General features: G+C 34.0%; 1 protein-coding gene and 1 pseudogene across 1 annotated transcript; both read right to left on the reverse strand.

The window, feature by feature from the left end:
* Nucleotides 1–947: 947 nt before the first annotated feature.
* On the reverse strand, nt 948–2,379 carry LOC120185609 (annotated as a pseudogene).
* Nucleotides 2,380–3,578: 1,199 nt separating this feature from the next.
* On the reverse strand, nt 3,579–6,078 carry LOC120185824 (methyl-CpG-binding domain-containing protein 11-like). Its single transcript, XM_039189930.1, has 3 exons — nt 5,952–6,078; nt 5,799–5,870; nt 3,579–4,731 (listed from the first exon to the last, which is right to left on the reverse strand). Exons 2-3 carry the CDS (start codon nt 5,859–5,861, stop codon nt 3,817–3,819), a joined length of 978 nt encoding a protein of 325 aa, XP_039045861.1. The 5' UTR covers nt 5,862–5,870; nt 5,952–6,078; the 3' UTR covers nt 3,579–3,816.
* Between the last annotated feature and the right edge of the window lie 9,225 nt (nt 6,079–15,303).

Here is a 15,303-nt window from a genome sequence, read left to right on the forward strand (position 1 = left end):
TACATATAAATAATTTAACATTATGATAATTTTAGATTTTTAAGTAACGATCATCTCTATCCGTCCCGCGTAGACTCATCTCTAATTATACCAACAATTAGGAGGCTGAGGTGCTCCCCCAACTAATTGTATTATTATTAGATTTTTCTTATTTTGATAAAAGGGATTTGTGGAAACACAAAATAAAATTGCTTGATTTTGCCTTGGATCAATGTGAAGTAAAGATGGAGAATTTCTTCTCGGGAACAACAAAAACTCTAATTTTCTTTCTATTGTTTCCTTTGTGCTGACAAAATGCATACATCTAATAGACTGGTTGTGTACCATCGAATTTTATGAAACTCGATGTATGATTTATTGTCTGTGAATAAGCTTTAACCCTTGAGATCAAGCTATGATTGCAACATGAGTTTCAAAGTCTATTATTCGAAATACAACACCAGTGGACATTTGTATTTATATAACCCTTAGTGTATTTAATTTTTAACTTTACTAATCTAGGGCAATTATAAGCGACATCATATGTTCTATAAACTTTCAATCATTTTACAATAAACGTTAAAATATCATGTGATTGTTGTTGTACGAACTTATAACCTCTAAGAATAACAACTATTCCTTTAAACACTTACATTCTAAGATAGTTTAGTTTATATAGTTCAACTGTTCAAGAATGATTATCGATCTTATACAAAAATGATCATCATGTATTGTAAACTACAAATAATTTTCAAAGTAATATAAATTTGGTTACACATGAAGTCGATAAGTACAATTCCAAATGAATTGAGTGTAGAACAAAATTTCTATACATTAATTATTAATTAATAAATAAACATAATTTTCTATTATAAAATTAGATAAATATCAATTATAATACTTAAATAAAAAAAATCAATCTGACCAAATTCAGCCTTCACAAGTATGTTTATTATTAAAATTTGCCATAGGCTCTCTAGATACTTACAACCCTAAACTTTGTAATAAAACAACAGCCGGAGCCACGGAAACCAATACGTAAGACGGTCTTAACCAACCCTGAGCTGCAATTTCCTACGAGAAAAGCAAGTTAAGAAAATTAATAGAGAAAACAACGCTAAATCAGTATATTATAACAATAATAAAAAAACTAATATCTTCATATAAACTCATTATTCGGATTTAACAATTTTGCATAAGCCATGATCATTAGAAATAAGGATGGATTGAGAAGAGCTGGTGGAGTTATTGTCTTTTTTAAAGATTTTAAATTTTAGATAATTTAAATATTTTATTTTTATTTTTATTTTTGTTGATAATCTGGTTTTACTTCTAAAACTGTAGATGTTCATCCTAATATAAAATCGTGCTCCCATCTATAAAAAGAAAAGGAATATTATAAGATGGGCTGTGAAGAAAAGCAAAGCATACCTTAAAAGAGAGAAGTGAGGATGAGGCTGCAGCAGAAGGCACAAGCCCAGTGAATCCAACATCATATGCAATGCTTCCATCAGGCTTGAACAATCCGAAGTTCCTCTCCGATGTCGGTCCCGGCTTTGAGTTTTCATTGAACAATGCAAAAACATAAGCCCTCACCACCATATGCGGTCGAAAGGGCGTCCCCTTCTTCTTAGCCAAACGTTTCCGGAGGTTCTTATTACAAGTCTTGGCATTCTTCACCGTGGCACCGGCTTCATCGGGATCGCCACGAGACGCCCAACCGGTTTCTGACACGATCACTTCTATCTTGCTGAAACCGGCTTTTTCTAACGCCGCATAAGCGGCATCAACATGAGCCTCAAACATGTTATCATAATGCAGCTTAGTCTTTGCATCATAAATACCGGGATTATCTTTGAACAATGCATAGTTGATGTCAATATGCTGAGGGTCATTCTTATAGGCTAGAAATGGATATGCGTTTATGTAAAATGGAGAGCCAATCTGTGAGAAAAACTCCAGAAGTGGCTTCATGAAAGACGCGACATCTGGTCAAAAAATGCAGGCCGATGGAGGGAAAGAATTGGCGAACACAGCCTCAGAGTGTGGACTTGAGACCTGCACAATACGGTGTAACCCCAATCTGTACAGAGCAGCATACACATTCTTTGCTGCTGGCAATAGAACCTCCCAAAGTTCCATGGTAGTCCCTCCCAATATCTCGTTGCCGACCGCTATACCTCTTATTCGTGTTCCTGGAAGGAATGCCTGTACATTTTCTTTCACCCAATTCATGGCACGATCCTCCCCCGTACTCATTTCTGTCAAAAATTCATTAGGAAGACCAATTATAATTTCTATACCGGATCCTTTAAAGGCCTGGAGAACACCATGATCAGCGTTGTAGATTCGAATATGGTTTATCTTTGCGGCTTTTAGAAGTGACACCACACTCTCTGGTGCCGGTTGATTGTTCGCTATCCTGCCATAGTTTACTCCATAGGTCCATGTGACTGAATGTGAAGCTGAAACTGCACACCCCACAGAACACGAATTAGTATAAGAATTCATCAAATCAGCATGACAAAGACATACAAGGAAAAGTGCATACCAGTAGAGCATATGGCAGATAAGATGAGAAAACCAGAAAAAGAGAGAAGAACCCATATGAGATGTGGAAAGATAATCAAAGAATGTGCATTGAATTTGTATAAAATAGGTAGGGGATGATCCAGTCTTTGGTGACTTAAAAGGTGATGCAAAAAGAAGGCAAGACTTGTTAAGCAGGCATGTCATAAAACCACCCAAGAAATTATTATTCTTAACCTTCCTTATTTTAAAGATGATGTGCCAAAAAGGCCAAAGAAAGATGAACAAGAAGAAGATTCTTAACTTTAACCCAAAGATCAGAAAAACTAGTAGATTCTTACTCCGAAGTATGCCCTTTTTTTCAACTTTCTATTCTTGGGGGATTGTCTCTTTATAATTAACACTGTTGCTCGTAGAAGTACATGAACCCCATGTGTGCATATGAATAGTTGAATATGTTTATGTATACCTTTCTTCAGTATGAGAAGTGAATCATTGATTAATGATGGAAATAAGTTCGGCTTTTGCTTGTCGCTTTTGCATTACAGAAGAGGTGGCATGATTAATAAGCTACTTAATTAGGCTTCGGGAGGAAAATAGTTTTGGTTTTTAGAAAGAAAACTGTACTTTGAATATTCCAGTAATCATTGGCAATACACCTTCAATTTTTGCTTTGATAACACCAAATAATCATGTAAACGGATCATGAGAACGACTAGTGTCGTGCTAATGAAATGAGCCCTGCGAAGAAAAATAAATTGTAGGACCGTGGCAGAATCATGGTTCAGCGATCCTACATGTTTTAAGCAGGAGATAACAAGGCTGCAGTTTAAATAAGTGGATCCCGGTTCTACACACTCGGAATGATGCGATGGTTTTGACAAGTCATAACAGAGACAAAAAAGATATCACATTCTTGCGCCATCTTTCGTTCCAGCTTTCTCCATCCTCCATAGTAACTATATTAAAAAGAGCAAAAGAAACATCCTCGTTGTGTCTACAACATATCAAAGCATACACAAAGCCAAGTGCAGTTAATCAGTAATATAACATGTAACGTTCAATCTGACACTTAAGCAACAAACCATAAATCATGAGTTCCGGGTGCCTACAATCTAAGTTCTGCACAATGTAACAAAAGCTGCAATTTTCATACCTACTTCTTACAAGGGTACAGGTGGATTGTTATCCAACTGACAACCAAATCTAGCAGATACATAATTAATGTTACAGTCATCCATGGAATCACAGGTTACACAGAAAAAAACAGAAAAGAAAGTAAACGGGGTAGCTCGGACATTGGATTATTTAGCTGCTCACAGGAGCAGCAGCTCCTCTAGGTTGTGTGGTATCAGCTTGTTCACTTTCTTTAACCTTACCGTTTTCGATCATCTCTGCATCTACTGCCTTGCCTTTGTCCTCTACCTCTAAACCTCGTTGTTTCTCTTTGACTTCTCCCTCGGATATAGGGACTCCTCCCTTTGGATTCTCTCTCTCTACTCCCTCGTTAGCTCCCAGTGTCACGGTTTCCGTATCTTCTGACTGTTTCTCACATGTACCATTCTCTGTCTCTGCCTGAGTTTCTGGCACCTTTTCTGTAGGGGCTTCCTCCTTTTCCTTTCCAGTTCGAATCCCATCTTCTGCAGGTTTCTCTTGAACCTGTATTGGAGTCGGGGTTTCTTCAGTCCCAGCAGAATCTTCTTTTTTGACAGCCTCTGCAGTTTCTAGAACCTTAACATCCTTAACAGCTTCTTCTCGTCCAGCTTCCTCCATCTTGGCATCAGGGTGCTCAGTCTGGTCCGTTGCTTCTGCTTTACCTCCATCGTGAACCTGAGTTTCGATGGAAGTATCTTTTTCAACTTCTGCAGTTCCCATTTCAGGCTCAGCGGCTTCTGCATCTTCCTTTTCACTTTCTTTCTCACCTTCAGCTTTTTCAGGATTGGCCTCTGTTTCCTTTTCTTCCTTCTTAGCACTCAATGATTTTCGGACTCGCTTCTTTGGGGGTTCCTTTTCCGGTGTTGGAGTAGCCTTGGCCTTTTCAATGATCCTTGACGATCTTCTAGGGGTCTCACCGGTACTCCAATCAAACTCCTTTATTGGTGGATTACCTGGGTGTGCTTTTAGGTACTGCTCCATTTGTCTCCTGCTACTAATCTCCTCCCCAGTTGGTGCAATGAACATGATCTCGGTCTTCCTTGGTGAACCAACTTTCTTGGGGAAAAACTGTAAAAATAAACCGGAGAGACATGTTATAAATGTAAACTACAGCCATCAAATCAAATAGACAAGGCACAGTAACTTGAACCCTAAAATATGCAATTCAAAATGTGTCATTGACATCCTGTGGACCAATGTTTCTTGGACTTGGGGTATGATATCATATACAAGTGTATGTACGACATAAGCTGTTCGATTTTCCTAAGTTTTTCCATATATAAGACGATCGGGCCTCCATACACATCCACTAATAATATGTATCGGACACGGGTACTTCTGGAATTAAGTGTTTGAGCAGCATAGCTGTGCAGAGAGATATGATAAACCTTTCTTACTAACAACATCCCACTTTAACTGAGATGAAACAGCATAACCAAGTCCGCTTCGATGGTTAAGCCCAAAAGTCAGAAAGCTTTATTTTCTGTGTGCTCCCTTACTACTAGCGAACGTCTATCTCACACTCACACAACATCCTATACCAACCTAATAATTTCAAAATAAAAGATTAACCTCAATTTCTTTCAAGCTTCGGAGATTTCTCCCACATTTCATAGCTACTTCGATAGAGTTTCCTCCGATTCTAAAGAAGCCTGAAAGAGAATAAAGCAGATTTTGGCTGGGAAAACAAGCATGATTGTCACCGAAGCTCTCATGAAGTTCACTATATAAAGCAAACTAGGAGTCCTCCTTTCTCCAAAGAATAAAAATTACTTTGGGAAAACAGTTGGAGGAAAGTTTACCTATCGTGTAAGAAACTAACTTACCCTAAAAATGGCTGAAAAATCAAAACTTCAACAAAACCCTAATTTCAACTATCACCAGCAACACAAAAGGTAAAAACTTAAAAGCTAACCGTAATGATATAATTACAACCAAAATCAAACAAATTAAAGCTAAATAACACTAAAAAAAAACTTAGCAGTAACTTCCCGAATTCACACAAAACAACACAAATTTTTCAAGGGAAAAAAAAGCTAGAAAACACTAACAGCAAGATGCAAAATTTAAAGGAACAAGCAAATTGACACATAAGTACTCAAAACGTCAAAAAATTAATTTTTTTTTTAAATTACCAGTTTCTTCCAAGAAGCAGGTGCAGGAAGCTCAACAGAAACAACATCCTCCTTACTCTCCATTCTTTTCACCTGCAAAAGCAATAAATTCTTATCTGAACAAGAAAATAAAACCCTAACAATACATACCCTTCTTTCTCTGAATGTTTTTACCTTAAAAAGGGCTTCTTTTCTTCTTCTATTTTCTCTGTTCTCTCTATTTTGAATTTGTGTTTTGTGTGGTAAGAAGACGAAAGGGCGATAAAAACCGTTGAGACTTCAGTTCGGGATCATGTCGTCTTTTTTTGGGTGAACTACACCCAAAGTCACTTAATTATAGGTTTAGTAACAAACTGGTTCTTTTTTTTCTAAAAAATATAAACAAGTAACTCAATTAAAATATTATTATAAATAAATCACTTTATTATTAAATAATAAACGGAAAATAAATGTAACCTGATAATAATAATTTCAGTCCCTAAAATTTATATAAATTATCAATCTGATCCTAATCCAAAATAAATTAAAAAATTTAACTCTTCATATTTAAAATATCTATCATTTTAGTTTTTATTTTTCTTCTAAATTGTTTGTTTTTTCTTCCTGAAATGTCATATTACTTCCATTTTTTTTCTTAGTAAAATAATAATTTGATAATAAATTATTATTTTATGACAGGATACAATTATCTGATTATTGTTTTGGTCTGATGAGTTCATTTATTTGAATGTATCATAAAAGATAAATCGATGAAAAATTTAAATATAAAGGATTATATTTAATGAAATTAATAAAATATATAAATTTTAGGAGCTAAAAATTAATTTGGTGTATTTTACCTTTTTTTTCTTTCGCAAAATCTAACGGGGAAGTGATAGAATTACGTCTCAAGGCACGGAAATTTTAGTGTAATAAGAAGCAATCTCCAATGAGACGATGCCATTTGGTCTTTTAAAAGGATAGCTCCTACCATCCGATGAGTTGGCTTTTGTTTGAGAAAAGGGATTGTAGACATGCGCCTTAGATTCGCGGTTTCAAAAAAAAAAATCTGTTCGGTCCTCGTGCAATCCAGGCTAACTTTGAGAATATAGTATTTGGATAATATCCAATTTGGTACTAAATATAACTTCACAATTCAAATTAGAATCTTTTTTGGGTCGAAGTAGTACATGAACTTGGATTCCGTTACCCCGAATTATAACTAAAATTTGTAAGCGTTAAAGTTCAAGTTAGTACATGAATTCAATTTCTTAGCTCGAATTGGTGAAATACCTTTGAGTATTGATTTGAACCAATAAGCTAAATTCAAGTACTAGTTTGAGAATTGAAGGTACAAGTTTAAACATTTTTATTTGCATAGTGTACGCAAATTTATCTAGATTTAAAATTATATATAGATATTATTTTATAATCATATTAGAACGTTAAGAAAAAAAAATTGTAGACATCCGTTTTTGTCTGGATCTGAAAAAATATTATTATTATTATTATTAAATTACATTTTACAATTTTTGCAGGCCTAAACCCGAGCCCACGTAAAAGCCTCACTCAGAGCCCAGACAAGCAACCCAGCAACACCCAACAACCCACAAGTGTCAGAACCCATGACCCGACTCAGCAGCCCACCAAGAAAATCTAGACACTACCCCGGATTCGAATCCGATCCAGACTCTACCCAGGCCCAACACAATTCGACCTGGCCCAGTCTACGTGTAAACCTGATTAGGGGTAGAAGTCAAATAGAAGTCAAATCAACCCCAAGATATCATCTACAGTTCAAATGTACCCAAAAATAGTAATCCAAAACCAAAATCAAAACCCCATACCTAAATCCTAATTTTTTCAGGATTTAATCCTGCAAAATCAGAAACAACATTCCCCTATCATTCTAGATGTCAACATCTCACCAAACAAAGTAATCAACCATAAATAAAAAATCATATTAGAAAAGAGGGGATGGGGAGTTAAAAAAAACAAGGAGAGGGAGAGAGAGGGAGCTTCGAAGAGAGATTTGGAGAGAGAGAAAATAAATACAAAAGAAAGAAGGAGAACAGAAAGACAGTGGCTTACCTTGGTCGAACGTCGATGAGCCAAGGGTTGTCGGAGCCGAATGTTTCTTCATAGATCTATAGCGTTTGAGCCATTTTTAGGCCAAACCGACCTCAGACCCCGTTTGAGCTCCAACGGAATCTGGGCTTCGGTTAAAGCCTTGAGAGAGTTTTCTCTCTGATCTCTCTCTCTCACTCTCTCTCTCTTACCCCGTTTGAAATGAGATAATGGTCAATTTGTGGTTCATTTGAGCCATTTATATATGGATCGAAACAACGCCGTTTTAAGGGGGACTTGGGGAGCATTTTCGTGCATGGGTTATTCACTGTAAAGGTCCTCCATATCTTGTAATCCTCTATTTTAGTCATTAATACAATGTTAGTTTCTTTTTAATTCGAGCTCTTGTTTTGTATATGTTGCAATTTAGTCATGTTATTGTATAGTATGTTATGTTTGTTAATTTTCGAATTTGGTCACAATGTTTTATAATGTTATATTTAAGTCACTGATTTCCTATATTGTGTATTTTTCTTTGATATTCGAATCTGAACATCATATTTGTAAATCTATCATTTTAGTCATTATTTTACATTTGGTTTATTTATTATTCAGCCTTCATGTTTTTTGTTTATTGCAGTTTAGTCGTAAATACTATTTATGGGTTATTTTCTATTTCTAGTGCCTGTAATGTTAAATATTTGTAATATGGGTTATAGTTTATTTGTAATAATTGTTTTAGTCCTTTTAGTTGTTGTTTTTACTATTTAACCCTTCAAGATTCTATTTTTTACTGTTTTAGTCCTTTAAATATCTGTTTTTGCTATTTTAATCCCTTAAATGTCTATTTTTAATATTTTGGACCTTTAAATGTATGTTTTTGTTTTTTGGTCCTTTAAGTTTCTGTATTTGTTCTTTTGCTCCTTTAACTTTATGTATTTACTGTTTAGCCCTTTTAATTTCTGTTAATTTTATTTTAGTCTTGTAAATACTTATATTTTGATGATTTCATTTTGGTGTGTAATGTTCATTTATTTTTATTTTAGTCATTTATGTATGAATGTATTTTATATATTATGTGGTTATTTGTATTATGTAAATAATGTGTTTAGTTCCATTTAATGTAAATATTTATATTTCCAATTACATTTATTTCCATTATATTTTTATCTATGTATGAAATATTCGATTTTATTTTCAAGAACACATATGCGTAGAATGAGCTTGGAAAGTACCACTTGGTCGAAGGGGTGCGATCCGATACGACATTTTAATGACATAGGAACTTGAAACAAGTCGAGTATATTATACTAATTAATTTATTCAAATAATGCAATGTGTGTTATTTTAAGTAACATTTTACTTTATTTTATGTGAATGTAAACTTCAAATTTCTTTAATTTGTTTTCGATTCATGTTTTAGTTAATCAATTTATTTTGTTGTATGTAAACATTGCTTTTTATTTATATTCGATTCGCATATTTATTGTTATTGATGAGGGAATATTTTTTACGGATAAGAAATAGACGAGATAACTTTCCCGATGGAGGATTGCTAATATTGAGATTTCTTTTCAAGTTAAAGAATTTTCTTTAAGTAATTAATTCAAAGCAAATTAATTCAATTTCAATAAACTGATCATATTTTAACTTTATATTCGATTCATGATTTTCACCATTTTGACAACGTATAAGCAACAAAATACCAATTTCGGGCGCAGTGGGGGTACTAATCCTTCCCCACGCGTAACTGACTCTCGAACCCCTTTTAATCGAATCTTTGTAAACGCATACCAGTTTTTTTGTCTAAAAAATGATTTTTCTTAAAATTGTTTTTAAAATACGTTTTTTAGGTATTCGACCTACCTAACCCAAAGGTCAATGACGACTCCCTTTTCCATTTTTATTCAAATCAATTCAAAACCGACCAATTTTCCAAAAATTAAAGTCATAATCATTTTTTAAAATAATATTTAATTGTTTTTCTAAAAAAATGGTTATGACAGCTTGGCGACTCTGCTGGAGACTTTTTTTAGATAATCAGGTTGTAAGTCGCTTACACATTGTCGTCTTAGTGGAAATTATGAGCTCGAGTCTTTAGTTAACTTATGATCCGTTTATTGAAGTTTTTAATTGCTTTATTTTTAATTGTCATACTAACATTTTAATTTTTGCTTTTCAGTTTTATCCAAGTTTTTGTCGATGTTTTTCCTCTTTTCCCTTTTTGAGTCAAAGGTAGGTACGTTCCCCCTCACACACATCACTTGCATTTGCATAACATAAGGTCTAGGCACGAACTTCGATCCAAATTAGTCAGGGTGATTGCTTTACTCTCGTAAGAATTTATTCTTCGTATGAGTTTTAGAAAATAACCCATGGGATGCATACCTTATACCTTCGTAGGGATTTATTCCTCGTATGGGTATAAGGCAGTAAATCCCCTCAAATTGAACTCGTTACGTTCGAAACCTGTAATGGGTGAGGATCGAGGGTTTGGCAGCCTAAGGGGGCATCGACATCAAGGACAATCTGGGTACCCTTTTTCTATTAGAGTCGAAACCATGCATATAGTGAACCGTAGAACGATCACCCTAGGTATAGTCATACCGAACCTCTATCCGTCAGTAGGTATCCAAAATAGGTGTACACGAAGGAGGAACGACTCTAAACCTTTACCTTTTGCTTTAAGTTCATAGAATATATTTATTCTTTTTTAATAACAGCATGCGAACTAGATACCATGCAGTTATGATCAATTTCTTAAAAAATCATTTTGGGTAGATAACATGTCCGGATAGGATTACTATCTAATAAAAGTATGCATGGGTAAATATCATGATTGAGTAGGTGTTATATTTATCTGTATATATAGCATATTTTAACTCTATTGATTATATTGTTTGTACTAACTTATTTTTCTCTTGTGTTTTTGTTACTAACTCATTTTTCTCATTTGTTTGTGTCATTTTTCATCCTTTTTTACATTACATCTCATTGTCATGACATAATACGAAAAATATTGATCCGCAAGGGGATACTCAAGTGAAAATTTTCTCAAGAAGAGATAAAAGTTTTCAATCAAGCAGTCGCATATATAGACATGCATTGAAGGCTAAAAGAAGTTCAGAGAGTACAAGAATGAGACTTGCTCGAAGATCGTGCAGTATTCGAGAATAATATGATAGTCCACTAATCTGAGGAGTAATCCAGCAATAGATTATCATCTACGATCATTCCATCACTAATCATCAATGAGCGATGCATTGACTTCAGTACCGCCGGGGTATTAACGGAGTTAGGTTACATAACACTTGAGGGTATCATTTTCGAGGACGAAGATCTGAGACGAAGCAGTGATTCACTTCAGACTCAACATCTAAGCGAAGGCATGTCTGTAAAATGGATTGTCTTGTAATGTGAAGGCTTTTATCTCTGGTAAAAATTATTCTATGATATTCATCGTTGGGATTAACATTTTTACATATGCATTTCATTCAAGCATTTTTGCATACATCATTTATAAAAACATGAAATTAATCCGCGGAGGATTCGATGAAGTGGTCCTAACCACATTGAGAATAGAAGAAAGATTTGAATAAATCAGTATGGTAGGAGCCTGTTCAGCTGGTTGTAGGACTGAGCCTTCCAAGATGATCCGAGAAAATAATCCTTGTTCCTTAAGGTCCATGATGTTGATATCACATAGGAAGCTTCAGACATTCCGCTGAAAACTGTAAGGCACTGAAGCGCAAGATCTAGAACCTGATGAATTCAGGGGCATGGACAATCGAAGAAAGATAGGGGTATTGCATCTACCATTTGCACTAAGAGATTGTTTTGTTTGAAATCGTTTTGTTCTATCTTTAATATGTGCTTAAATATTTTTAATCTTAATGAGTGAACTTACGCTACATTCTAAGGTTAAATAATTGAACAAGTTTTAATATTTAGTTCTTTGAATATCAAATGAATTACATATTCTTTTAATTCTTCAAGAATTATGGATTTTTGACATATGGAAAGATTAGACCTTTCTTATCATGTCTAAAATTTAGAAATAAAATCTCTCAATTTTTTACCCAGAATAATTCCTAGTCGTCACTACCAAAAAACCAAATTTTGACGTTCCCTCTCTTTGAGACCTTGAAACATTCTTTTCGACCTTGAAACACTGCCTCTCTTTGAGACCTTGAAACATTCTTTGGGACCTTGAAACATTGTATTTATCTTTTTGATACATAAAAAGTCATACACATACATTTTCGTTGAGCCAATAAAGTCACTATCGTCTTCTTAGATGCAAAACTGATTTTCACTTGAACATGAACCTTCTTCTGAGAAGACAACATGGGGCATATCACATTAATTTTCTGAAGATGAGCCTGAGCATAGAGACATGCTGAGAGCGAGAAACAGAGAAAAATTAATTCAAAATAATTTTATCATGCATTAATTACATTGTTTTCAAGTGAATAAAATTAATCCTGAAAATCTATCCCCCTGGGGATACCTCTTCTGCAAAGATTTCTGTGTATGAAATGATGAAAGGTATTCTTTAATTATCCCTTCACAACAGGAGAAAATATATATCCCTTGTGTCCCCATTTGAGCCTGAATTATATTTTCTTCTGATTTAACTCTAACTAAGGATCACCCTCCACACTGGGGGAAAGATAGAGGAAATTTGTTCACATGAGTGAAGACCATAAATCCATATGAGATACCGAAAGGTGAATCAAATGCCAAGTGCGAAGATCCAATCAAAACAAAGAGAAAAGAATTAAAGAAAAAAAGTAAAGAAAGAGCAAAAGAAAAAAAACAAAGAAAAAAGAGAGAAAATAAAAACAAAGAAAAAAAAACCAAGAGAAAAACAAATAAAAAGAAACAAAGAAAAAAAAGCAAAAAAAGGAGAAAAAACAAAGAAAAAAGAGGACAAGGAGCACAGACAAAGAGTCTCTCGACTCAAATGACGCATCGAGCTTCAAACAATGAGATTGATCAAGCACAATCATTCCATAATCACTTCACTTAAAGATCATAAAACATTAAGAGAATAACGTATACGAGCATATTCAAATTGAATAATACAAGGTTGAAGGCATCAAAGTTAATTGATCTTTGGTTCAATAACCCTTGAACACTTGTTTGGGCCTTTTATCCTTTTCTTTCATAACCGTGAACCATGGTCTACATTACGTGCCTAAAAAGTCCCTTCTAATCATACATGGATTTCTAAATAGAAGAGACTATCTTCAGATTTCATCCCGCCCATCAGGATTAATCTTTTATTTACAAAAAGGTTTTCTAAAATCTTTAATGCATGATAGAGAAAAATAACAAAGGGGTTTAAGATGTAAATTTTGAATAACGTATTGAAACCAAATGAGGATTCGAGTTGAAAACTTGAAAATGTGGCTCCAATATGAAGACTGTGCAACTATTGCATAAGAGGAGATCACACAAATCTCTTGATAATGCATCGCACAACATGAATAAGAACATGAGAGTTGGGAGTCAGAGAACACTTCCAATAAATGAGTACAGGAGCTACTCCATCAGACCAGTGAACAACAAATAAATGAGAATACCAAACCTTTGAAGGATTAACATTTTTATCCTTTCTTTACTTAACCATTTTTCAAAGATAACAATAATCTTGACACTTGTCAAATAGTTATAATTTATTGAAGGATTAACAGTGTAATTAATTCTTTGATAACCAATGAACTCTTGTTTTATGATTTGTCAATTGTGAAACCTTGAAAGGGGTAATATTTTTAAACTTTTGATTAAACATTTTGTCAAAACTCTTTTAATTGATATTTTCAGACTTTTTGAAAATACAAGAAGAAGAAAAAAAATTTCAAACAAGATAATCTCTCTGGAGTGGATCTTGGTAGTTGACATGTGGCTCTCAGACACAAAGCTCATACTTGGAATCAGTGTTGAAGCAAGAAACAATGAATGATGGGGCATATTTGGGGATTCAATATCCTGATATGAATGATCAGATCTTCTGAAGGCATTTCCTCAACCAATAGGAATAAGCCGACTATCAGTATCATTTGAGTTGTTTCTCTTGAAACAAATTTTGTCTCTCGAGACAGTTTCTTTTGAAAAATCTTTAAGTATGTTTTTTTGGAAACAAAGTTTTGTCTCTCTGGAGACAATTTCCTTTGAGAAAAAACATCTTTGAAATCGTTTCCCTTGAAATGAATTTAGTCTCTTTTGAAACAGCTTCTTTTGAAGCATCATCTGTGATTCAGTTTGTAACATCCCAAAAACAGGGCTAGTGACTAAAATGGAAGTTTTTTAAATTTGGTTATCAATTTAGGAAAAAATGAAAGTTCATGGATTTATTTGAAAATTAATTGAGTAGTATTGATCAGTAAATAATGGAAGTTGGAAGGGCATTGTTGTCAATTAGCAAGTCAATGAATTAAAATTCATGTATGGTGGGTTATTTATCCATGTGGATGTAAGGAGAAACAAATATCAGACATCTCTAGACTCTCTTCATCTTTTCATTCTTCTTCCTGTGAGCTCCATAGCAAGGTAAGAATTTTTCTAATGGATTATTCCTTGCACTTTAGTGATGTTTTTTTATACTTGAGGTGTTAGGAAAGATTAAGGAAAACTTAAGGGAGTCTAAAACTAAAAGATGGATAAGTTATGAGTAAATTAGTAAATGGGGTTTTTAAGTGAAATTGTGTATAAGAAGGAGTTAAGCATTTGTGAAGATATATTTGACTTGTCATAAGTTGAGATAAGAAGTATCAGGTGTTAGAAATGAATTTAGAACACATTGAAAGTTTAGTAAAACTCTTAAATTCAAGAATTAAAGTGAGATATTGAAGATGGTGAGGTGTTATAGTGTTAAAAGATGGTTTAAGTATGTATAGTTGAGTTTAAAGGCATGAAGAGAGTCAAACAAGTAGAGTTTGGGGTAAAGTGTTAGTAAATTTTGAGTTTAAGAAATGTATTCTGGGCTAGTAGTATCGGTACTGGTTGAGTGAGTACCGATACTACAAGATAATTTTGGGATAATTATGCGTAGGGTATCGATACTGCATGAACAATATCGATACCATAAGGAAGAAGAGTTATAGATCTTCATGAAGTATCGGTACTGAAGTGATAGTATCGATACCAATAGGAGGTATCAGTACCATAGTATATTAGTATCGATACCATGTTAAGGGTATCGATACCATGCAACATCGAATATAATTTTGGTATCGATACCGAAGGGGGGTATCGGTACCATAGAATATAAGTATCGGTACTGTGCTTATGGTACTATGCTTGTAGTACCGATACTACTTAAGTTGGAAAGTTAAAATTGGTGTTTTATTTGGTTTGTATTGATATGAATCATGTCAAGTAATTCAAATCCCGATATTAATTAAATTACGTATTTGTGTAGATATCGATCGAAAGCAAAGTTCAGATAGGCCATCAGAGTAATGTTCGAGAGAGA

This window comes from Hibiscus syriacus, unplaced genomic scaffold (assembly GCF_006381635.1).
Source record: "Hibiscus syriacus cultivar Baekdansim isolate YM2019G1 unplaced genomic scaffold, ASM638163v2 tig00113124_pilon, whole genome shotgun sequence".
NCBI classification, from domain to species: domain Eukaryota; kingdom Viridiplantae; phylum Streptophyta; class Magnoliopsida; order Malvales; family Malvaceae; genus Hibiscus; species Hibiscus syriacus.